This window comes from Chamaea fasciata, unplaced genomic scaffold (assembly GCF_029207755.1).
Source record: "Chamaea fasciata isolate MVZ Bird 193981 ecotype frontalis unplaced genomic scaffold, bChaFas1.0.hap1 SCAF_2, whole genome shotgun sequence".
NCBI classification, from domain to species: domain Eukaryota; kingdom Metazoa; phylum Chordata; class Aves; order Passeriformes; family Sylviidae; genus Chamaea; species Chamaea fasciata.
In genome coordinates, this window is record NW_027094087.1 from 116,873,321 (window position 1) to 116,897,374 (window position 24,054).

The 24,054-nt window shown below is 47.4% G+C and overlaps 2 protein-coding genes across 2 annotated transcripts; both read left to right on the forward strand.

The window, feature by feature from the left end:
- Nucleotides 1–1,551: 1,551 nt before the first annotated feature.
- On the forward strand, nucleotides 1,552–21,651 carry LCMT2 (leucine carboxyl methyltransferase 2). The gene is made up of 13 exons (XM_066177280.1): nucleotides 1,552–2,086; nucleotides 3,442–3,523; nucleotides 3,845–4,025; nucleotides 6,289–6,445; nucleotides 6,879–7,068; nucleotides 7,472–7,579; nucleotides 9,586–9,673; nucleotides 11,841–12,098; nucleotides 14,113–14,343; nucleotides 15,171–15,268; nucleotides 16,697–16,884; nucleotides 17,086–17,221; nucleotides 19,951–21,651. The coding sequence occupies exons 1-13, from the start codon at nucleotides 1,806–1,808 to the stop codon at nucleotides 20,116–20,118; spliced, it is 2,166 nt and encodes a 721-aa protein (XP_066033377.1). The 5' UTR covers nucleotides 1,552–1,805; the 3' UTR covers nucleotides 20,119–21,651.
- On the forward strand, nucleotides 20,115–23,673 carry LOC136285744 (uncharacterized). Its single transcript, XM_066177281.1, has 2 exons — nucleotides 20,115–20,195; nucleotides 22,670–23,673. The coding sequence occupies exons 1-2, from the start codon at nucleotides 20,142–20,144 to the stop codon at nucleotides 23,429–23,431; spliced, it is 816 nt and encodes a 271-aa protein (XP_066033378.1). The 5' UTR covers nucleotides 20,115–20,141; the 3' UTR covers nucleotides 23,432–23,673.
- The last annotated feature ends 381 nt before the right edge of the window (nucleotides 23,674–24,054 follow it).

The window sequence follows — 24,054 nt, forward strand, 5'->3', positions numbered from 1 at the left end:
GAGATTTCTAGCTATGACAGCAATCAGGCCCCGAAACACCCTTCCAAACTACAAAGGACATAGAAACAAAAATCCCATCTGCTTTCACATGAGAGCCTGATAAAGTTGTGAGTGATTACAGGATTTTATATCTGTGACAGCTAAGGATCTGACACTCACACACCCACGAAGTCTGATGCATACTGCACCAAGAAGGCTGCACACTGCCTTCTCATCCTTTACCATGGAAATCTGACCCACTCTCCCTTTCTGGAGCACAAATGTGGTACCTTGTACTCAGGACAGGAAAGTAATGCCCCAGCCTGCTCTGCTCCCACCCCCTCAAAACAATTTGGGTCTGGGTTAAACCTGTACGCCCAGTTCATGTTTCAGCGTCAGCTCAGAGTTTGCACAGAAGATTGTTATGGATATAGAAACACAGGACTGAAAGGACATCCTGGCATGGCTGGAGGCACTGACCTCAGTAGCCATTCCTCTACTTACTGCCATGCATTTTATTCCACCACAATTTTCAGGCTGCCAGTGTAATTGGAAATTCTGCAGGTTCTGAAGGGCCAGCAGGACAGGCTAGCATTCCCTGTAAGTTTTAACCTGTAACTGGAAATATAATTTCCAGATCCCAGAGCCGTTACAAGATCAACAAAATGATGAACAGTTAGGAAAAGGGAACTTGAAGGAAAGGGAAGCCTTCATGCCTGCAGGAACTGAGCATCCATCTAGAATACAAACAGAAATATAGGAGCTCCCATTAGGCTCTGCATCCCATGCTGTAACTGTGGCTGCTCTGCTGGCTACCTCAAAATGTGCCAGGAATCACCTGAAAGGCAACACTAATAAAATACACATCAGAGAAACACTTTCATGTGATTGTTGACTAAATCTAGCTGAGGACTGAGCTTTATGGTCCTAGTAATAAATATACACACTGACCACTCTCTTTAAAAGTGGCATTTTGAGATAGTAACTTATTTAAAGCAAAATACACTAAGTTGTGGATTGCAAGATGTGTAGACACCGAGTACAACAGCGTGTGCAACACCCATGGCATCTCACACAGCTCAGACTACCACGGCGCCTCTGTAACTCCAGTAAAAATCCTAGAGAGCAATAACACGAAACATTCACCACGGCTGCCACAGACTTTCGTGCCTTTTGTGCTGTCCTCAGCACAGCCGGCCTGGGAAGCCCAGCGGGGTCCCCAGCACAGCCCTGCGGCCATTAGTGCCATCTCCCCCCTGAACGCCGCACCGGGGACGGAGCCTGGGCCGCCCTGGCAAGGTTCCCCCTGCACAGAACCCCGTGCACGCTGCGCGGAGCCCCGCGCCCCTGCGGCCCGCTTACCGCGCCGGGGCCGCCCGGGGCCGCCCCCTGCCCGGCGCCGTCCGTGAGGGCCGCACCGGCGGGAGGCGCCGGCGGTGCCGGGCGGGCCCGCCAGGGGGCGCGCGCTCCGCGCTCCCGGCGTCCCGCGCTGCGCTGCCGCTTCCGGCCGGCGCGGCGTGCGCAGGATGGGCCGCGGGCGTCCCGGCGCCGTGAGTGACCCCCGGGCCGGGAGAGACCCCCGGGCCGGGAGAGACCCCGGGCCGGGAGAGACCCCCGGGCCGCGAGTGACCCCCGGGCCGCGAGAGACCCCCGGGCCGCGAGAGACCCCCGGGCCGCGAGTGACCCCCGGGCCGGGAGAGACCCCCGGGCCGGGAGAGACCCCCGGGCCGGGAGAGACCCCCGGCTGGGAGCGATCCCCGGGGGCCCGCTGCCGCGGGGAGCCTCGGCCCGGTTGCTTCGGAGAGCGAGATGAAGCGGAGGCGGGGATGGAGAGGGATTCGACGGCGGCGGGCGCTGCCGTCCCGTCCCCTCGGAGCCCTGTGGGGGCTGCCCGGCCCCGCCATCCCGCGTCGGGGGGCCCGTGCGTTTCTCGCGGAGCGATGTCGGTCGGAAGCGGCAGCGCCGTGTCATTGTCCCGGCAGGTCCAGGGCACCGGCGGCAGCAGCGCCGTCAGCAAGTGCTCGGCGGCAGCGCGGGGCTACATCCAGGACCGGTTCCTGCGGCTTTTGGCGGGGCGGCGGCGGCGGCGAGCGCCGCTGATCCACCGGTGAGGAGCGAGCGCTTCCGCAGCCCTCGGCTGCCCCGGCTGCTGGGCCCCGGTGCCCGCGGGGCGTGGGAGGGATCTCGGGCTGCGGGAGGGCCAGGAGTGACGGGACAGGGGGAGGAACGGCTTTAAGCTGAAAGAGAGTCGGATTCGGTTACGTGTATGAGGAAGGAGATCTTCCCTGTGAGTGTGGCGAGGCCCTGGCTCTCGACCCAGAGAAGAGTTTGAAAGCTTTGTAATATTTGAAAACATACTAATAATGTAATAACATCAATAGTTTTCTCATTAATTCCCCAGGATGTTACAATTTCTGTAGGGTATTTGGTGGCTTTGGGAAGCAATGTCTTTTGAGTCAGTGGTAGTCTCACCAGGAGGACTTCTCCAGAGCTTTGTAAGACACAAGAGCGTTTTAATGTGTGTTTGCAGAGGGCTCTAGGCTGATGATGCTGTGGAATTTACATAATTCGAGGTGAATAGTTTAATGCAATCCAAATGACTATGAATTGCCAAAGGAGTTTTGTCCAGGGGAAAATCAAACAGTGGTGTTCAAGCAGAGGCTTGCAGCCCTAAGAAGATGTATGTGGCTCATCAGGAAGCCTGCACTGACTTGTCACACAACATTCGCATGCCAAGCTGAATTCACAGCAAGGGTTCTGTATTGCATTTATCAACAATTTTCGGACATCTTAGACTGTGTGGTCCCTGTGAGGAGTGGAGATGATGACATGCTTTTTAAGGGGTGATAAGAGCTGGAATATAGCCAGGTGGATATAGGATGAAACTAACTAAAAGAGAATGCTAAGAAACAAGAGGCATTAGTCCATGCCAGACTATGGTAAATGCTTTCCAGGAGCTGGTCTAACTTAGTTCTGTTTATTCAAAAACCAGAGAACAGAATTCCTCTCCTGAGTTTGCTTTTCCTCCCTTTTTTGATCCCTTCTCACTACATTAGCACACACTCATTCATTTTGTTTTTACAGCATATGGTTTGGGGCAGGAACTCAGGTGTCATCCATCTGCATTGCCAGGGAGCATCCTCACTGTGTGGATTTATACATTTTCATTCAGCAAATATTTACTTATGCTAAACAGAACAGGTCCAGCTGGGATAGCTGCATGTTTTCTCTGGGTTATCCATTGTCTTGATGGTTAATATGCACACTGGTTGCAGGAGATCTGTATTTATTAGCAAGCCCTATAGAGATGACAAAAATCATCTCCCAGTGCAGGTCTGTAAAGAGGGAATTACTGGGTGGAAGCTTAGAGAAAAAAAAAAAAAAATTTTTTTAAATTGAAATTGCCAGTGCTGAAGAAGTTATGTGCCTGGGCAGTGATAACAACTGAATTTGTTCCTACAGGGGTTATTACATCCGTGCCCGTGCTGTAGATCACTGTGTTCAGGACTTCCTGCTGGAGACACGAAGCCTACCCAGGACGCAGGTACATTTTCTCAGGCTTCTGGCATCCGTCTCTAAATGTGTGTAAAGTCTTTCTGGCATCTGGGCAGTAACTTGTTAGTGCATCTGGTGGGATCCATTCCCAGCAGGGCACGGAAATCTGACTGGCAGCGCTGTGAGTGTCCATTTGTCACTTTGGCATAAGTATCTGGGAGGGGGCAATATCCACGCCAAAATTCGTCTGCCTCTTGCAGGAAGTTGCCTGATTTTGTCACTCTGCAGATGATATTTAATATTTTTCACACCGAGATGCTCAAGATGCTGCTGGAGTTGAGTATAACTTTTTCTGATACTTTCTCTGCAGATCCTATCTTTAGGTGCTGGCTTTGATTCCTTATACTTCCGTTTGAAGGATATGGGTCTTCTGCATCACACTGTGGTTTACGAGGTAGATTTCCCAAATGTGGCATGCCAAAAAGCTACTCTGATCAAGGGATTGAAAGAGTTGTCAGAACTGGTGGGAGACACTGGAGAGGAAGGATTAGGTATGGCATTAATGAAAGTTTTTTTTTCATACAAAATGTTTAGAAGAAGTAAACATAGCTTCAGCCTTCAAAAATTATAGTCCGGAAACTATGAAATTGTAGATTAAAAGGATGTTCATTTTATGAAAAATGTCAGAACAAATAATTTGTAAGCATTGGAAGATAACAAGAAGCCAGGATGGGTTTGTCAGGAGCTGATTATATCAAACCGAGGTCAGGTTTTTTTCTGTTGCAAGGGTGTGAAAGGGTGTGGTTTTTTCTGTAAGGGTGTGTCCAGCTTGGAGCATACTGGTCCAGAAACAGTGGCAAACTGGCCTGCGTCCAGTGGGAGGTGATGGGGATGATGAAGTGATGGAGCAGGTGATGTAGGAGGGGAGGTTGAGAGAACTGGTTTTGTTCAGCTGTTTGGGAGGAGTTTGGGAGGGAAGTGAGTCTTACAGCACTCTTCAACTTACCTATTGGGAGAGGTTAGAAAAGACAGAGCCACACTTTTCTTGGAGGCATAAAGCAAATAGTCAAGGAACAGTGGTTGAAAGTTGCAAAAAAAAGGAAATTCCAGTGATGTATAATGAAAATGTTGGGGGGGAGGTTGCACCACGTGAGTAGTTAAAAATAGGAACAGATTGCCTAGAAAGATAATGGAATATCTAGCCTTGGAGATAGAGCTTGACTGGACAAAGCTTTGAGCAACATGACACAGATAGTTGCCAAGAGGAAGCATTTGGACAAGATGACTTTTAAACGTCCCTTTCACCCTAAATTATACAATGATTTATAGGCTTGATGGGTAAGAGAGAAAGTTTGATTCTTGAGTGTCTTGACTATAATAAAACACTAGTTGTTATGTCTCCTGATGTTTTTTTGCCCTCCAGGGCAGGATAAAATGAGCCTTGTGAAACTGCTGCAGAATATTGTGCTAGCTGAGTGCTCAGGGGAAAAGGAAGAATGTAAAGTATGTGGATCACTAGAGGTTTCTCCTGCATCTCTTTTCCTCCAGGATTTCCAGTAATGCTCTAGATGATCTGCTGTAGAAGATGAAATGTCATAAACCTGCAGGAAACATGGGGACTTGCAGTAAGATGAATGAGAGTAGGAGTTTGACAAAGTACACAAATGGTCTGGAGAACATGGAATGAAATGCAGTAGGGACATAAGTAATCCACTGCATTTGGATAGTATTAATCAATTCAAATACAGATGGAAGACAGCTACAGAATGTGAGTTCCTGACTCCCAGGTCTTAGTGAATAGCTCTTCCATAAGCTTGTTCATTTTCTTCCTGAATCCCTTCACATTTTCAGTATTGGCAGAGTCTTGTGGCAAGGAACTCTGTCGATACCAAGAATCTTCAGGTACTTAAAGGAAGGTGTCAGTCAGATAGTTGGAAATACCCTATTCTCTGTGTCCAGAGGTCAGCAAAGGATGGATGGACAAGTTAGAAGAAATTAGAACAGAACACTCTGGTGGACTTCTGAAAAAGGCCATTTAGCCTCCAGAAGTGTATGCCTTTGAGAACAGTGAAGGTTAACTGTCCCTAGGACAGATACAGTTGTTGGGTTGCAGAGACAGAGTAGGCACTTTACAGTTTGCTTTGTTAATGATGTGGTTTTGGCTGAAAACATCAACAGGCCATAACTTACCATATTCTGATGGGGTACAGAGGTATGATAATGCTTGCAGGTCATAAACTGGAACTTATTTCTGAGGATGGTGATCTGTGAGTCAGGTCCTGCTGTTTGCCAAGAGCCAGCATGTGCACTTTCAGGACTCAGTGCCGTTATACAGAAATGAAATCTGTTGAACAAACAAACCAACCAAGCTTTGGAAACCTGAGAATGGTTTTCTGATTGTGAGGGAAACCATTGAAATTCTATCAATGCAATGGTGCTTTCTTAGCCTAAAGTGAAAAATGTGTAAATGAGAGTCCTTTATGTTTGATTTTGAATTAAAATCAGTGGTTCTAAAAAATTCTTTTTGAAGTAAGTATAATAAAGTTTTGTTGTAAGTGTAATAATTCTCTGAGAAATCTGTAGGTGAAATTTGCATTAGGAATAATGGAGTTTTAGACCTGCAGTTACTGGATCAGGTGGCACTATCCCTTCATGGGTCATGTAGTGATGGGGATTTTCCTGTGCAAGTTCCAGAGAACTATAGCTGATGGACATAGCCTTGTGAGTGATTGCCTGTGGTTTTGATGTTCGTGTTTGTCTCTTTTGATCTCAGTATTGCAGCAGCACCATCATTGTATCATTTTTGTCTCCCAGGAGCCATTACCTTTTCTGGAGAGGATTATAAATTACTGGGAGTGGATTTATCAGAGCTGTCTGAGCTGGAGAGATTCCTGGAGGAAGCAGGACTGAACAATGAAATCCCCACCCTCTTCATCGCAGAGGTGGTGCTCACCTACATGGAGAGCCCCAGGTCAGCTGGGTTCTCCTCTCTTACCCAGTGGTAAAGGGAAAACAACAAGCTTCTTTCTGAGTACATCACCTTGGGCTCAGAGACCTTGAAACTAAAGCCTTGGGAATTCTGTGGCATTCCAAATAGCACCCTATGTGGTAATTATGATGATGTAATTGATATCCACATGATATCCTAAAAGGATAAAGGAGGAAAAGGAAGGAAAAAAAGAAGAAAAACCTCAAAAGAGCAATTTTGAAGTTTTTGTTCTTCTCATCCCCTGAATTGTCTGTGCAGATGGGGAGGAGATGTTCAGCACAGCACTCTCATTAGTGTCTTGCCACTTGTCAGGACGCCTTAATAGCAGCTTTATGGTGTTGCAGGAAGATACACTGCATCTGTCGTATGGTGAGTGGGCCCTCAATTTAATTTCTTATGCACAATCTCTCAACAGGTCAGATGCCTTGATCCAGTGGGCAGCAGAGCATTTCCCCCAGGCATGCTTCCTGCTGTATGAGCAGGTGCACCCAGAGGACCCCTTCGGGCATGTCATGCAGCAGCATTTCAGCCAGCTGAACACGGCGCTGCGCTCGCTGGCACAGTACCCTGACTGTGAGGCACAGCAGAGGCGCTTTCTGGGGAAGGTGAGCACCTGCAGCCCTAGGGCATGCATGCAGCAGGGTTTATCCGAGCAAGGTTGGAATACTAAGTGCTTGGTCACTTATGGGTTGAAGCAAACAGGGCTGAGGCTGAGGTACTGCCTTCTCTAGCAGCATGATTCGTGCTTAGAAGGTGCTTCCAGCTAGCCTGCAGCCTACTGTCTTCTGTGGGATTAATGGGTTCCTCTGAGGCTTTAGATGTAATAAATTAAATTTTTCAGAACTTTACAGGTGAGAGATCTATTTTCACCAGTTTTTGTGATGCTCTTGCTTTAGCTAGACAGTCGTAGTGGCTCATGCAGGTGTTTAATTTAGGGTCTTTGTTTTCCTTTGGGTAGTGAGTTTCTGTCCTTCCAGAGGTGATAACTTTGAGGGATTTGTCTTTTAGGGCTGGAGTGAGTGCAGTGTCATGGATATGAATGAGTTTTTCACCCGTTGTATTCCAGAAGATGAGCAGCAAAGAGTGCAGACTCTGGAGCCTTTTGATGAGTATGAGGTAACCCTCTTTTATTCTGAAGATCAGGGACCTGGCTCTGATATCATAAGGTATTTGCCATTTCTTGTGATTGCAGTTCTGTACAGAGCTGCTGAGGCACAGGTGTTCATGAAGGCAGAAAGGACCTTGGATCAGCTTAGGTAACACAGAGGCCGTGGGGAGCTCCTTGTGAAGCAGCATGGGAAGAAGACTCTCCTTGATCTTAGAAAAGCTGCGTGTTCCTTCCTTCCTGTGAGCAGTCTCTCGAGGAGACAGCTTGTCATAGCAAACTGCCTGGTAGTATAAAAGAAGTTGTAGGTGCTAAAAGTTGGCATGGATTCAAAGGACAATTACTTTAATGAAAGAGAAATCCATTAAAGATTACTGAATACATAAATATATACCCGATGTGCCGTTCCTGACTGCAGTTGGTTGAGAACGCAGATGCATTTTTACTGCTCTCTTCCATTTCCATAGACTACTTTAGTGTTTGTCATTTTTGGATACAGATTACTAATTTTGGATATTTTTTCATCTGACTTTGTATAGCCATCCCTGTATTAATGATTGAAATTTAACTATAACTCTGTTCTTTGCCATTTTTTATGTCAACTGCTAGCAAAGTTTCCAACTATTTAAAGTCTAGAAGTGAAGATAATTGCAAGATAGGGAGTAACTTTGAGCTAAATGTCCTGTGGAATACTTACTAGAAGTTTCCCTTTTGATTTTATGGTTCTCTGTTTATAATTTTAGAAATCTAGTAACTGTAGTATGAAAACAATTGAATGTGCTTGAATTTATTTTGCCAACATGGTAGGATCTCCTCTGCTATGTGAATTCAAAAGTGGTGACTGAAAGTGGTGGCAGGTTTGCTAAGTGGTTTAGAAATGTCTGCTGGAATTGTAGGTCAAGGCCATTGCTCATACAGTGGAAGGTAAAGACTTGGTATTGTTTTCCTTACAGAGGAGGTTAATGTGCATGAGTCCAAGCTGGAAACGTGCACAGGAGTAAATGATGTGATAACAGAGAGCTCTACAATTAGCCTTTGAGAGAAAGATTAAGTAAGATCCAGGTCTTATTGTAAACAAGCTTGGTCAACTTAGGTAAGAAATGTAAAACAGACACCCAGTGTGGAGGGAGACTATTTTTAGAATAATTTGCTTAGGGTCTAATAGAGGATTCTTCAATTTTCAGTATTTGCGTTAATTTCCGGATGTCACTTTTCAAAAGACACTTCTTGCTTCTAATATGGGTGGGGGCAATGAAGCTTATCACAGGAGTTTTTGTGTCTTTTAAATTCCTGTTTATGCTTGCTAGTCATATAGTTGGCTGAATATATCCCACCCCACAGGAGTGAACATGCTCAATTCCCTAATGTCCATAAACACCAGAGTGAATTCTTATTGCTGCTGGCTTCCTGTACATTTGTTTTGCTTGTGCTTCTGCCTCAGAATGTTTCCAAGACTGAAAATGATGTATTATTATCCAGCACACAGACCATGTTACACCTTTTAACAGTTGTGATTTCTTTGGAATCACTTACATTCCATGAACTTTAAGAAACCTTAATCCCTCTGGTACAAAGACCTTGCTCTTTTTTTTATGATAAGAACTGGGAAGCATAAAGGGAAGCTGATTCTAAAAAGGAAAACTTTCCCATGCAACATACAGTTAAGCTATGGGATGGATGTTGGGCATGTTAAAAGTTTATGTGAGTTCAAAGAGCAACTGAGTAGGTTCATGGATGAAAAATCCATCAAGGATTGTTCAATACAAAGACACAGCTTCTTGCTTAGATCATCCCTGGGCTGTACATTTTTGAAAGTTGGAGTGAGAGCGGTATTTACCCAGCAGTTCTTTCTCCAATTCAGCTTTACCCCTCTGATTTTGACCACTGCAAACAGTGCTAGGCAGGGTTGGTGTTTGATTTGGTCACCCTGGCTGTTCTGAGGTCCTTGCTGCTGATTGCTCTAAGATTTTGAAGGAATTGGTTGGTTTATTTGTCTTTTACTTTGGGCTTGCTACAGGAATGGCATCTGAAATGTTCTCATTACTTTGTGTTGGCTGCATCAAAGGGGATGGAACCTTCCTGGACTCCGTTTTTACCCAGTGCAGGTACACACCAAGCAGTTTTCACAGTGTTCTTTTATCTCATGTAGGCATCTCTGAGAGGTTTTAGGAGACATTGAAATCCTGGAGGGGGCAGATGGGATGCTGCTGTCTGGTCGCTTTCTCCACTCCTCCTCAGTAGTTCTGCTGTCTAAACCAAGGCCAGGGCCGTGGCCTAACACTGCTGGTTCTGGTCAGTTCTTCAGTTCTTTTAGTTTATTGAACCTCTCAGTCCAAACAGCTTGTAATTTCTTATACATGAGCTCCTCGAGTGCATAGCTACAATGCCAGCCTACCCTGCTCCTCCTCCTGTTTTTGGGATGTCCCTTTTGAATTTATTCCTGGTTGCCTTCACATACAGCTCTCTGAACCGTTCCTTTCTTCCAGCTCCCAAAAGGTTGTTCTGTTTTCTTTACTGCCCTGTCCAGCAGACCACTCAGGAGCCTGACATGAAGCTGTGCTTTGCTTTGTTATCCCTTGTGGGTGCAATTGTATCTGTCAGATTTCTGTTTCTGAAATGCTTTTAAATCTATATGTCACTTTTTTAGATGGGAGAAAAATGGTACAGCTGGGCAAAATCCAAGACCAAGACTGTGATTCCAAGATAAAAAGGATGTGGTGGCACTAGTAGTTCAAGAAATTCCTGTTTTTAACTGCTTGCTTCCTTTTTCAGGGTAGAAAGCAGAAGGTTATTTTTAACCTGTTTTATGTCACTAGTGTTTACAGTACAGCACCACAAGTAGTTGTAGCTTCAAGAGAAAGTTGAAAACTGTGTTCTAGGGAGCAAGAAAAGCAGCTGAAAAAGGATAGGGCAGGATGGCATTCCTGAGGCCAGCAAGGCCACTGAATCCATGTGTTGTGTCTCAATTGGATTTGAAGATGTTGTAAAATTGAAGCTAAATGAATGTGGGTGTGATTGAATGTACTGTGTGATTGTCACTGGTCCCTAGGTTAAATCCTTGAAGGCTCCTAAAGGCATAGTGTCTATCCTTAAATTAAGAAAAAAACCTAACATTTGATTAACATACTTTATTACAGTGAAGACATTTGATTAATTAGAGACAGGATTAGAGTCTTTCTGCTGCTGTCTCTGTTGTATTCAAAACTGATAGCAAAAGCCTTCCAAATCTGGTAAATTGTCCATGCTTAGATATATTTTACTGGGAATGCAAAAGATATGTCTCTAATATCAATAAATACCCCCAGTTATCCTCTCAGAGAGACTTGGGTACCAGTTCAAGAGAATGCAAGTACTAAATCTTCCAGAGAGATCTTGTTAAGAATATTTTGTGACATGGCAAAACTCCTCTGTCTTTAAAAGATCAGTCTGTAAAAAGACATTTGAGCCCAAGGAGATGAAATTTCGTACTTCATCAAATCAGAGTCCTGTACAAAGCAATGATCAGTACAGGCAGTTTTTCTGATTATGGCATACAACAAATGGACTGCGAGCTGCTCCTCCTCCACTTCATCCTCTCTTACAACACAAGAATAAAGCCCTTGATTAAAACGAAGGAGACGCAGATTCCATACTGATTTAAAAAAACCCCAATGTGTAGGTGAGCCAGAGTGCTGTGCTGAAAGTTTGCCTCGTGCTAAGGGATATCATATTTAGAGAGAAGATTCTTAGATAACTGGAAATGCTCTCCCATAGTAGGATCATTGGAATTAACAGATTACTTGTCATGCTTCAGAATGTTATTTCAGTGCTTCTGTGAAGGTAGGATCAAAATCTGGCAAGAAACTTTGAAATCAGCTTCCAGGTGTTTGTTCTTTTTCTGCTGTTCTTCGCTGTTCATGTAGCCAAATCTTGTCTTAATCAGACAGGTGCTCCTTTTGAAGGTACTGCAGTGATTCATATCTTGCTGCAGCAGTTTAGGATGCTGCACTCACTTGGCCAGTCTTACATCCACCCCATGAAAGCAGTCTCAGAATTGCAGGAGCTGAGTGAGCAGAGTAGAAGTCACAGTTGGTACAGTAGTAGTTTTAACCATTACATCCTGATTTCTAGGGCATGTCAGATTATCTGTGTGCACCATCAATTGGCTTCTCAATTTTTTCTTCTTGAAAAGATGAGTGATCATCTTGAAAAAGTGACATGCTTAATCTTACTTAAAACGTAGTTCTTGGTTTGTATTTGTGCGTAAGTTCTTTGGTTCTCTTTGGCTTACAGTTCCCCGTCCTGCTGGTCCTGTTGGGATGGCTGGGAGTGTCCCTGCAGCAGTATGTGCAAGGCTCTCAGGAATTCCTGGCCTGAGACGTTACGGTCACCGCTCTGTTCTTATAAAACCCAACGTGATTCTTACCACGGGAGGCTTTGGGGAGGAGGATGGACAGCACTGCCGCGTGAGAAATTTCCATGTGCTGAGTAAGCCAGCAGGCTACTGGGAAGCTGTCTGTGTGACACAGAATATTCCTGATAAAAGATGGGGTGAGTTCCCATACCGATGGCAAGTGCAGGGGGGATAACTTGGTGCTAAAAGTGAAAGAAAGTCTAGTGAAAAAGTGATGTCATGGCACAGTGATGCTGGCAGTCACAGCAGGTTCTGTTTGCTAAATGCTGAATCCTGCCCTTTGGTCACCACAACCCTAGGCAGCATCCCAGCTTGGGGGCAGGGTGACTGGAAAGCTGGAAAAGGAGCTGGGGGTTCTGTTTGACAGTGGTTGAACATGAACCCAGGTGGGCAAGAGGGCAAATGGCACCTGGCTGGTACCAGCCTAGTGTGGCCACAGGCCCAGAGCTGTGATTGTCCATCTCTGCTGGGCGCTGCGGAGATACTTGGAGTGCCGTGTCCAGGTCTGGGCCTCTTAACAGAGTGGCATTGAGGGGCTGGGGTCGTAGAATGGTTTGGGTTGGAAGGGACTTTAAAGATCATCTAGCTCCAACCCTCTGCCATGGGCAGGGACACCTTCCAGTAGACCAGGTTAATCAGAGCCCCATCCAGCATGGTGTGGGACGCTTCCACACAAATGGCAGCCACTTCTCTGGGCAGCCTGTGCCAGGGCCTCACCACCTTCACAGAGAAAAATTTGTTCCCAATATCCCATCTAACTCTGCCCTCTGGCAGTGGGAAGCTATTCCCCTTGTCCTGTAACTGCAGGCCCTTTTCCAAAGTCCCTCTCCAGCTCTCTTAGGAGTCTCTCTAGGCACTGGGAGGGGTGCTAAGGTCTGCCTGGAGCCTTTACTTCTCCAGCCTGAACAGCCCAGACTCTCAGCCTGGCTTCAGAACAGAGGGCCTTTAGCCCTGTGATCAAGCTAGTGTACTCTGAATTTTTTCCAACAGCTCCATGCCTTTATTGTGCTGGGGGCACCAGACCTGGATGCAGAACTCCAGGTGGGGTCTCAGAAAAGCGGCATAGAGGGTGAGCATCATCTCCCTCGACGTGCTGGCCACACGATGCAGCCTGGGACGTGGTTGACTTTCTTGGCTGTGAGCACATACTGCTGAGCCATACTGAACTTTTTGTCCACAGATGCCCCCAAGTCCTTCTCCCCAGACCTACTTTTGATACATTCTCTGTCCAGTCTGTATTTCTGCTGGGATTGCCCCAGCCCTGGTGCAGGACGTTGCCCTTGGTCCTGCTGAACTCCATGAGGCTGCCACAGCCCCACCTCCTCTGTTCAGGTCCCTCTGGATGCCCCTTCCTTTCCCTCCAGTGCATGACCACACCACACAGTTCCTTGTCGTCAGCAAATGTGCTGGGGTTGCCCGTGATCCCACTGTCCATGTCACCAGCAGAGGTGTTAAATAGTGGTGGTCCCTATGGAGACCTGAAGAGCAGCACTCATCACTGGTCTCCATAAGGACACTGAGCTGGTGTCTGCAACTCTGTGAGTGAGGCCTTCCAGCCAATTCCTGATCCACTGAATGGTCCATCTGTCAAATCCACGTCTCTCCAGTTTAGAGACTGGCCGGGACAGTGTCAAATGCTTTGAACAAGTCCAGGTAGATGACATCTGTTGCTCTTCTCTCATCCACCGCTGCTGTAAGCTCATTGTAGTAGTGGCCAAGGGAACTGGGCTGGGGGGCTCTGCCTGAAGAAAAGGAGGCTCGGGGGAAGATTCTCATTCTTTATGACTACCTGAAAGGAGGACGTAGCTAGGTGGAGGTTGGCCTCTTCTCCCAGGAGACAAGGGATAGAAGAGGAGATGGCTTCAAGCTGTGCCAGGAGAGGTTTAGGTAGGATATTGAGAAAAATGTCTCTAACAAAAGGGTCATCCCTGCCTGGCATAGGCTACCCAGGGTAGTGGTGAAGTACACATCCCTGGAAGGATTTGAAAGCCATGTGAAAGTGGCTCCCGGGGACATGGTTTAGTTTTGGCTTTGAGAGTGCTGCAGGGATGGTTGGACTTTTTAATCTTTAAGAGTCTTTTCCAACTTAGGTGATAATAAATTTCTTGGAAAAAACACCTGTGTGAACCATGACATTTTGTATCTCCACAGGTGAGAGGTTGTACCATACTGTGTCTTGTCTCTCAGACACTCTGGCCCTGGTGGTAGGAGGACGAACATCCCCATCGAGTGCAGGCTTGGGAATGTTGTGGCTGAAGTTCCCCAAAACCTGTAATGCTTCAGGCCCAGATGATGTTGCAGTGGAGCTTGTAAGTCTGCAGCCTGCTGCTGAAGCAGCACTTTTGCGTTGGAGACACAGCACAACTGAAATGACATTCAAAGGTAAAAAGCCTGGAAAGAGTGAAAATCACTGTATGTATGCAGGATCTTGCGCTTGACCTTGTTGAACTTCATGAAGTTCATGTTGACCACTCCTCAAGCCTGGCAGTAGGAAAGAAATTAAGAGGCCTAAATTAAGAGATCTCTTCTTGACACTTGACTCTTTATCCAGAAGTCCTTCAGAAGAAATGTTACTTTTCTGGTAACACTCAGTAGTTGTGAACAGCTCTAGAATTAGGTCTTGCAATAGCAAGCTGAAGGTTGGTCTGTTAAAAGATCCTGGTTGTAAGGGGCAAAAACTTAACCAGTGGCATTGAGGAGCTGAAAGCAGTCCTTTCCTAGGGTGTCCCATTCCTGCAGCTGGCAGGGAACACTCCAAGAGGAGCAGAAGGGAATCGTTAAACAGTTGTTAGTCTAGTCTGGAGCACACTTTCCATTTGTGGAGCGGTGTTTAATTAACACTGCAGGATAGTTTAATGTTCAGCCTTCCAGTCAGAATTTTATATCAAAAAAGCAAATGCTAAATGGGTAATTTTTTATTAATAATTGACATTGAGTTTTGTCTTTGTCAGACTGTATTGTTTCATCTTATTTTTGCCTTGATATGGCTTTGTAGCTGAAGAAAGTGACCAACACTGGTGTTGTCTGCACAGTCCATTCTGGATCAGTGAAAGGACAGGGCACAGTGCAGTGAATGCATGTCCTCGACATCTACCTGAAATACTATTGCACCCTTTTTGTCAGCTTCCCTTCTGTGCAAACAGAAATTTTTGCTTTTGTGGCGTACCAGATTCTAACTCCTGTTACCAACTGGGTGTCTGTTTCCATAGGTGAGCAGTACCTGTTTGTGTATGGTGGCCGCTCTGCTCTGGTGCCTGTGCTCGGGGATTGGTATTTCCTGCACACCCCAGAACTCTCCTGCACTGCGGTAAGAGTGTACTCCATGGCGATTAGAGTTAGAACTGACTTCTAAACAACCAGCTTTTTTGTCAGATACCGTCTCTGCAGAATAGTGGAGGTTGGAAGGGACGTCTGGAGGTCATCTAGTCCAGCACTCTTGCTTAAATCAGATCTGACTAGAGCAGGTTGCTCGGTATATTGTCCAGGTGGGATTATCTCCTTAGATGGAGACCCCACGATCTCTTTGGGCAACCTGTTCCAGTGCTTGACCACCCTGATAGAACAATATGAGGGGGGTTTATGTTGAAGTGTATTATTTTTCTATGTCAGTTTGTGCCCATTGCCCTGTAGCTGGATGCTACCAAGAACATATTGTCTCTGTCTTCTTTCACCTCTGCCATCATGGACTTGTCTGGCTGTGAGCTGGACGTTTTTGTGGAAGGGTACTGTTAGAGACAGTATAAAAAGCTTTGCTGCAGTCAAAACCACTTCCACATCTGCTGCTTTGCCTCAGTCAATTAGATTGCTGAATGTGTCATGAAAGGAAATTGAGTGAAAGAGTGAAATACCCAAAGCTGATTGCTGAAAAAGTGGTGGACAGGGTGTGAAACAGCTATATAGAGGTATGCAGCAAGAATGACCAGGCCACATACCTCACAGGGGAAGGTTTTGAAAGTCTTCTAGCTGTTGAATCTGGAGAAGATTCAAGATAGAAATAAATCTTCTAATATCTAAAATACAGCTGCAAAGAAGACAAAAATTATTCTCCATTTTAACTTTGAGTAGTACAGGGAATTACCTGGACACTAAGGAAAGCTGTTTATTGTGAAACCAGCTGAGTCTGCAGTAGACTGCCTAAAGAGGTGAGAAATTCTTGTTACTGCAGACTTTCAGAAATTATTATATAAACATCCATCCATCCAGATGATAACAGATACAGTTTTTTTTTTGTTTTAGGGAAAAGGTATGGACCAAGTGGCCTCCAAATTCTTCTCCATCACTTATTTGCTGTGATATTCATTTAATGCCTGATCTTAAAATTTTCCTTTAGTGCTTGCACTAAGGGTTTTCTTTCTGGATTCTAGTCCTGCAGCTGAGCCTTTTATTCTGCTCTGTGGTTTGAGCAACTGATCACCTGCTCTGCTGGTCACTGCATTAGTCCATGTGTTTCTAAACAAACTTGTGGTTCCCAGGTGTATGTTTTGAGCAGAAAGCAGCGTGCAAGAATGCAGATGAAGTTACCTCTAATAAATGTGTGGAAATAAACCCTTTAATACTGATTATATTAAATGTACAGAGACAGTGTAAATGGAAGCACGTAGCAGTCCCTAGAGGAACATGTGGAGAAGTTTGGGTGTCAAAAAACTCAGCCACACAGGAAAAGGCATTTAAAAGCCTGGACATTATGCAGATACTTAGTTTGGCAAACTTCAGCCTTGGACTTGTGTTTTTTTAGATTACTGTTGAGGGTCCGGTCCCAGAGAGCCGTCACTCTCACAGCGCCTGCAGCTGGAAAGGAGGTGTGCTGATCGCAGGAGGTCTGGGAGCAGCTGAGCAACCCTTGGGTTCAGTTTTCCTTCTGAGGGAGCTTGAGCATGGCTTTCAGTGGCAGACGATAGAGACACACCCTCCTCTTGTCCCAAGGTAAGCAAAAGACATTCATAGCATCATAAAATTGTTTGATTAGGAAGGGACCTCTTAAAGGCCAACTAGTCCAACCTCCCTGCAATGAGTTTGGGGCATCTTCAACTAGACAGGTTGCTCAGAACATTCAGCAGAGAATCTTCAGCCTGTCTCTACCAGCCTCCCTTGCTAATGGAGTTCAATCTCATTTTGAACTCACAGGTATTCACATACTGCACACGTGCACGAGGGAAAGCTTCTGCTTGTTGGTGGAGTGTGGTTTCATGCATCCTCTGTGCCAGGTGTCACTGTCATTGACTTAATGAATGGTCTCTGCTTGGACTATATGGTTAATGTGGTGAGTACCGAAATTTTTCTTTCAGGTTAAGCAGCATCCTGTGAAGGAACATGGTAACTTCATGGAGAGATAGGATCTAATTCCAAAGGGCTGTTACCCGGCACAGAGAACATAGCAGTGTTCAGAGAGGGAGAGATGGAATGTGCAGAAGACTGGAACATGGAGCTGCTCTGTTTCAGACAAGGGGCAGCAGAACTGAAATGGGCACCAGCATAGTCATTTCAGGATGTCTGTGGAGGAAGGGAACAGATAAACCAGAGGCTAAGTTAGTGTTTATGGAGGTCTGTGGTATAATTTCACGGAGAACTTCCTGGTGGAAGCTGCAGCATGCTCTAGCTGCTGCCTGAAAAATGAGAAAAAAAATAGCACAGAAATACTGGAAACTCCACTGGAACGTGAAAGCTTCCTGTAAGGATGATTGAACACAGATTGCTCAGAGAGGCTGTCGTATTTCCATTATTGGAGATATTTGAAACCTGACTGGGCAAGGTACCGAAAAGCCTGCTTGAGTTGAGCCTGCTTTGAACAGAGTGGTTGGACTGGATGATGCTTGGAGGACCCTTCCAACTTTAACTATTTGGTGTCTTTTTTCTTTGAATCACTGAAGAGCAGTCATACAGGTGGTGTCACACAGCAGGATTTTGGCATACTGTCTTGGTTTGAAAGACAGGTGTCTGCTAGGGAGGGGCAGGGCCTCCCTTGGAAGGGAAAATTCAAACCCCCTCCCCCCCACATTATTATAATACAGAAAATTAAAGGGCTCTCAGTCAGACGTATGGGGATAGGATTAACAGTTCTTTACTAGAATGTATAACAAGGCAAACAAACAACAACAACTACAGCGCTAATAATAAACAGAACTAGGAACCTCGAGGGGCTTTGGGGCAGGCTGATCTCGGTGCCCTTTGCAGGACTCTTGAGAGCACCAAGCTGGAACAGGGGAAAATCCCAGGCTGGTGGATGAGATCTGTCAGAAGTTCCGTGGCGGTAGCTGGAAGGGCAGGGGTGTCCAAGCAGGGCAGGGCAGTGCATGGCCACAGCGTAGCAAAAAGCCTCAAAGCAGTGCCCGAGAAGCTGCAGCAGGACAGGGCCAGCCCAGCTCCAGCAGGGCAGGGGGAGGTTGCTCAGAATTCCTGGGCACACAAGCAGATGGTGGTAGATTTCCCAGGATCCGACTTGGTGGTGACAGCAAACTCCTCCCACAGCAAGCAGCAGCCTGGCCGTCCTCTCTCCGATTCCGAGAGGAAGTGCCAGAAGCTGCCCCCAGCCCTGTCCTTTACCTGACCCAAACTCGAGGTATCTTCCCCCTCTGAGAGAAACTCCCAGAGACCCAAAGTGTAGCCAGGTGCTACAACTCCTCTCCTTTGGCCCCTTTGTTCTGATTAAGGACCTCTAAGTACCCAGTAGTTAGTTTCCTAGCAATTTATGGGAAAAAACTCTCTAGGTAAAAAAGAAACAAATCTAACCCCCAAAACATACCCTGAACAAAACTTGGTCTACATCTCTGAGTAGCCCTCAGATAAAGCTGCCTCGAGTAAAGACATCGATCTGTTGGATAAAATCCATAGAAGGGCCACAAAGATCATCAGAGATGTGGAGCTGATCTACTGTGAGGATGTGCTGAGAGAGCTGGGATTGTTCAGCCTTAAGAGAGAGACAGGGCTCTGGGACAACCTTAGGCCCCCTTCCAGTATTTAAACGGGGGGCTTGTAAGAAAGATGGGGACAGACTTTTTAGCAGGGCCTGTAGTAATAGGACAAGGGGTGATGGTTTTCATCTAAAGGACAGTAGCTTCAAACTTAAGTATATGGATGAAATTTTTAATGAAGAGTATGATGAGGCACTGCCAAAGGCTGCCCAGAAAAGCTGTGGCTGCCCCATCCCTGGAAATGTTCGAGGCCAGGTTAGATTGGGCTTGGAGCAACCTGGTCTACTGGGAACTGTCCCTGCCCAGTGCAGGGGGGTGGAGCGAGGTGGCATTTTTTAAGGTCTTTTCATCCCAAACCATTCTGCGATTTGTGTAAAGAAACAACTTTCTTTTGATAATTATGGAACATATGGAACCTGTCGTTGGTGAAACTGCAATTTGTGACAGGTCAGTTTTTTATAGTGGACAGCACGTGTGCATCTGGTTGATCTTGCAGCATTTTGCTGAGGGTCTAAAAGCATGAAACGTGCTTAACTGGAGCTTAGTTTTCAGTTCTTGTCTGTAGCAGAAGTTATAAGTAGCCTCATATCCTTTAGATAAAATAGACTGCCCTTGTTGGACAGCAAGGAGGATAGGTACAGTGATAGTAAAGTTGTATCTAAAACAATATAACTTTTTTGTTTACACTGAATAAGCCGATGCAGATGGGTTGGTGTCTTCCTTTCCTTATGAGCCGTTTGCTTTGACTTAGGTGAAACTCTCGAGGCTTTTGAACCTGCCAGTTACATTGGTAAAGCTCTGGAACTCCTTGCCACAGGCCATGAATGCCAAAGATTTACATTGAATCAAAAACTGACTGGCTACCTTCCTGTGAGGAAAAGCGTTAAGATTCGGGGAGTAGAAAAACACTTTTGCTCATTAAAAAATCACTGGACTGCAAGTTGGTGGGTGGGTGTAGTAGAGGAGCACACCTCAGGGGTTACTAGTTCCTGTATTCTCTCTCTCTTCTTGCCCACATTCGTGGGTGGTACAGTGGACCATGCGAGGTCCTGTATGTTCAAAATCTCCTTTTCTTTTTCAGGAGCACCTGGAGTGGCCATTAATGCTACATAATCATAGCAGTATCTTTCTGCCAAATGAGAAGGAGCTGTTGGTTATTGGCGGTGGTGGAAATTGCTTCTCCTTTGGGACACACTTGAACCCAGAGCCTGTCTCACTGAACCTCAGCAGCATCCTGATCAGTCACTGAGTGGGACCAGGCACGGCTGAGCCATGCTACTACACTGCGGGGAGACATCTATTCACTCAAGGTCCAAAAGCAGCACGGTATTTCCACAAAGGCTTTGCATCCAGAACGCATTTATGAAGGTGGGATTAGGAGGGACAGTACTACTGGCAGCAGTGTGGTTTGGGTTGGAAGGCGCTGTAAAGATTATCCTCTTCCACCTCCCTGCCGTGGGTAGGGCAACCTTCCGCTAGACCAGGTTACTCCAGGCCCTATCCAGTCTGGCCTTGGACACTTTCATGGATGGGGCAGCAACACCTTCTTGGGGCAACCTGTGCCAGGGCCTCACCAGCCTCACAGGGAACAGTTTCTTCCCAATATCTAATCTAAACCTACTTTGCCTCAGTGAGAAGCCATTCTCCCTTGTCCAGTAACTTCAGGCCCTTGTAAATAGTCTCTCTCCATCTTTTTTGTTGACTCCCTTCAAGTAGTGCGAGGCCACAATTAGGTCACTCCAAAGCTTCTCCTCCAGGCTGAACAATCCCAATTGTCTCAGCCTTTTCTTACAGCATAGAGGTGCTCCATCCTTTTGATTATCTTGGGGTCTCCTCTAGACTCTCCAGCAGCTCCACGTCCTTCCTGTGCTGGGACCCCAGAGCTGCAGGCAGCACTGCAGGTGAGATCTTACCAGAGCAGGGCAGAAGCGGAGAATCGCCCCCTCCCCTGCTGTTCACACTGTGGGATCAGCCAGCGCACAGGGCCAGGGTAGGTCCAGCCTCTCATTCACCAGCATCCCCGAGTTCTTCTTGGCCAGGGCTGTTCTTGGTCTCTTCATCCCCCAGCCTGGTTTGACCCTGGGATTTGTCCTGATCCACATGCAGTACTAGCCCTTGGTCTTGTTAAACCTCATGAGCTTCCCATGGGCCCTCTTCTTGAGCTTGTCCAGGTCCCTCTGGATGGCATTTGGTCCTTCAGGATGTGGAGCTGCTGAAATGAGTCCAGAGATGCTCGAAGGCTGGAGTCTCTGTTCTGGAGACAGGCTGAGAGCGCTGGAGGTGTTCAGCCTGGGGAGGAAAAGGTTCCAGGGAGACCTTAGAGCCCCTGACTTCAGGAGAGCTGGAAACAGACTTTGGACAAGGGCCTGGAGTGCCAGAACAAGGGGGAATGGCTTCCCTCTGCCAGATGGCAGGGGTAGATGGGATATTGGGAAGGAATTGTTCCCTGTGAGGGTCGTGAGGCCCCGCACAGGTTTCCCAGAGAAGCTGTGGCTGCCCTTTGTCTGGAAGTGTTCATTGCCAGGTTGCATGGGGCTTGGAGCAGCGTGGTGCAGAGGAAGGTGTCCTTGCCCATGGCAAGGTGGTGGTGCTTGATGATCTTTAAGGTCCCTTCCAACCCAAACCAGTTAATGACTCCATGATGAGTGTCTGACTGACTCCACATCAGTTGTTGAGTGCAGAGAAATTGTTAACACGTATTCATTTGTTTTTCTTCTCTGTTTCTTTTCTCTCATCCAATATTTTTGGAATTTGTTTCTATTTATTAAATTACCTGACTTTACGAGTTGCTTTCTCGCTTTTTTTTCCTTACTGAATTGCCAGCTGGGGTTAAAGCACAAGACCCTTCCCCGGCTCCATTACCCTTCTCTAGACACACTCCAGAAACTTCCATGTCTCTGTTGTTGTGCGGGGCCCAAAACTGAATACAGGGTTCGAGGTCCAACGCACCAGTGCCCAGCACGAGGGCGTGATCACTGCCCTCGTGTCATGGAGGTTCATGAAATTGAGATAAATCATGTATTCAAAGAGACTTTTTTATGAAGCAGTTAACCTCCTCCTGCTTCCAGCAATTACAGATCCAACAACAACTGAAAACAGGTTCATGATGTCAAATGAAATTAAGACCTGACTGACTTAAAGAATCCTGAAGGTTTCAGCAGGGCAATGTGGAATTCATGGTCATTGTGCCCAAGGCAGCAAGGGCTCTCCCTTGGGCTCCTGTGGGCCCCAAAGGGGGTACCCAAAAGGGGGGTACTGACTGCCCTGGGATGACACACAGGGGGGGCTCTGCCTGCTCCACACTGTCACAAAGGGATTTCTGACTGCCCCACGCTGTCACAAAGAGGGTTCTGGCTGCCCCGTGATGTCACTGCCAGGCTATAAAAGGGGCCTGAGCAGACAGGAGCAGACACTGCTGGGCACAACAGTCTGCCCTGGCAGACAACAGCCTCAGCCTCTGCCAAGCCACCGGGGCTGGATTCCCCTCACTGGAACCCTGCAAGTCTGTCTGGAGCCTCTTCACCGGCCTGTGCTGGTGGAGTGCTACAGATGCTGCCATGGGGCTCCTCGACACATTCACCCCGGGTGAACTGGTGGCGATCACAGTGGCGATGCTGCAGCTCATCCTGATCTCTGTCGTGCTACGGGACAAGCGTCTATGGGCAAGTGGCCTCTGATCTGCTGTGTGGGCTGGGCCGGGCCGCGTTGGGTTTGGGGTGTGTTGGTGTGACACGTGTGGCAGGACAGTGTGCAGCGTTCTGGGGAGCTGCTCTTGTCTCACCCATTTGTGGTTCTTGCAGAGGATCCGTGTGGACTCAAAGCATCCAAGCGCAGCGAGAGGCCGGCTGGGTGTGCAGAGCAATGTGGACAGGACCCGGAGATCAGCAGGCATGGAACCGCCCCGTGACAGGTCCTCAGTCAGTTCCACGAGCTCCGGGAGGAGGCGTTTCCCGAGGTTCATCCGGAGCTACCAGGACTGCCAGGCGGTCTTCGAGGAGCACCGCAAGAGGATGGAGGCGCAGCTCAACCAGTTGCGGTGGGGCAGGGGGAGCATCACGGTGGTCAATGTCAATGCCAATGTCAATGCCAATCCACGTGTTTCGCCAAGGCTGCTGGGGGCCAAAGAGCCTCCCCAGTGCCTTGGAGTGGAGGTGGCAAGGCCAGACGTGAACAAGGTGACAGAAGAGGACAAACGGAAGAACATAAGACATTGCAGCAGCAACAGCTCCACTGAGCTGGAACGCAGAAGATCTATGGAGATAGCCAGGCTGCTTCCTAGACTAGTGGTGATTGTGAATCCCAGTGCATTTGAAAGCAGCAGCAGCAGCAGCAGCAGCAGCAGCAGCAACAGCAGGAGCAGGAGCAGCAGCAGCTCAGTGGGGCTGGAATCCAGCACCAGCACTGCTGCTGGAAGGTTCTTTGGGCAGCTTCGTGCCCGCCTTTGGAGACACCTGGAAGCCAGGCAGACACGCCATGCTCAGCACCGCCGGTCCTTCCGCATCCGCTTCAAGTCCCAGTGGTGCCGGCGATGCTTGGCCCGGCTGAGAAAACGGGCGCAGTAAGAATTAGTAGTCGGGGAGGGGTAGGGGAGTAGGGGGCTTCAGGAACTGCCTGGGACAGCCCAATCCCTGGGCCTCTACAGATCTCTCTGTAGAGTCTTCCTGTCCTCTGGCAGATCCTGTCCTCTACAAACTGGCTAAGGATCCCCTCCTCCAGGTCACCGATAGAAACAGGACTGGTCTCGGTGTTGCCCAGGGGAGCCCCACTGGTGACTGGCTACCAGCTGAATTAAACTGTCCCATACCACTCTCTGGGTCTGGCCATTTTTTACAGTGAATAGTGGACTGTCCAAGCCATGGGCAGCCAGTTTTTCCACAAGAATGCTTTGGGGAATGGTGTCAAAGGCTTAAGAAAAGCCTAGGAAAACATCATCCCCAGCCTTTGCCTCTCCCACCAAGCAGGTCACTTTGTCATAGAAGGGAAGCTGTGGACAATTCAGGAAACTTTGTTGCACCCTGCTTTAAGGGTAGAATCAAGGACCCTGGGAACTGCCTGTCTGCCTACCAGTCTTCCCTCTGTGACTGGGAAGAGTCCCACTTTGGTATCTGGACCTGGGGATATATCTCTTCAGGTCCCATGGACTTGAGCACATTCAGGTTTCTGAGATGGTCTTGAATCTGATCCT

Excerpts from the sequence above, each read along its gene's own strand:
- LCMT2 (XM_066177280.1), top strand. The coding sequence starts at position 1,806 with ATGGAGAGGGATTCGACGGCGGCGGGCGCTGCCGTCCCGTCCCCTCGG. Across the intron at positions 9,674-11,840 it reads TCCGTTTTTACCCAGTGCAG|TTCCCCGTCCTGCTGGTCCT; the intron begins GTACACACCAAG and ends TTTGGCTTACAG. Across the intron at positions 12,099-14,112 it reads TATTCCTGATAAAAGATGGG|GTGAGAGGTTGTACCATACT; the intron begins GTGAGTTCCCAT and ends GTATCTCCACAG.
- LOC136285744 (XM_066177281.1), top strand. The coding sequence starts at position 20,142 with ATGCTACTACACTGCGGGGAGACATCTATTCACTCAAGGTCCAAAAGC. Across the intron at positions 20,196-22,669 it reads CAAGGTCCAAAAGCAGCACG|AGGATCCGTGTGGACTCAAA; the intron begins GTATTTCCACAA and ends TGGTTCTTGCAG.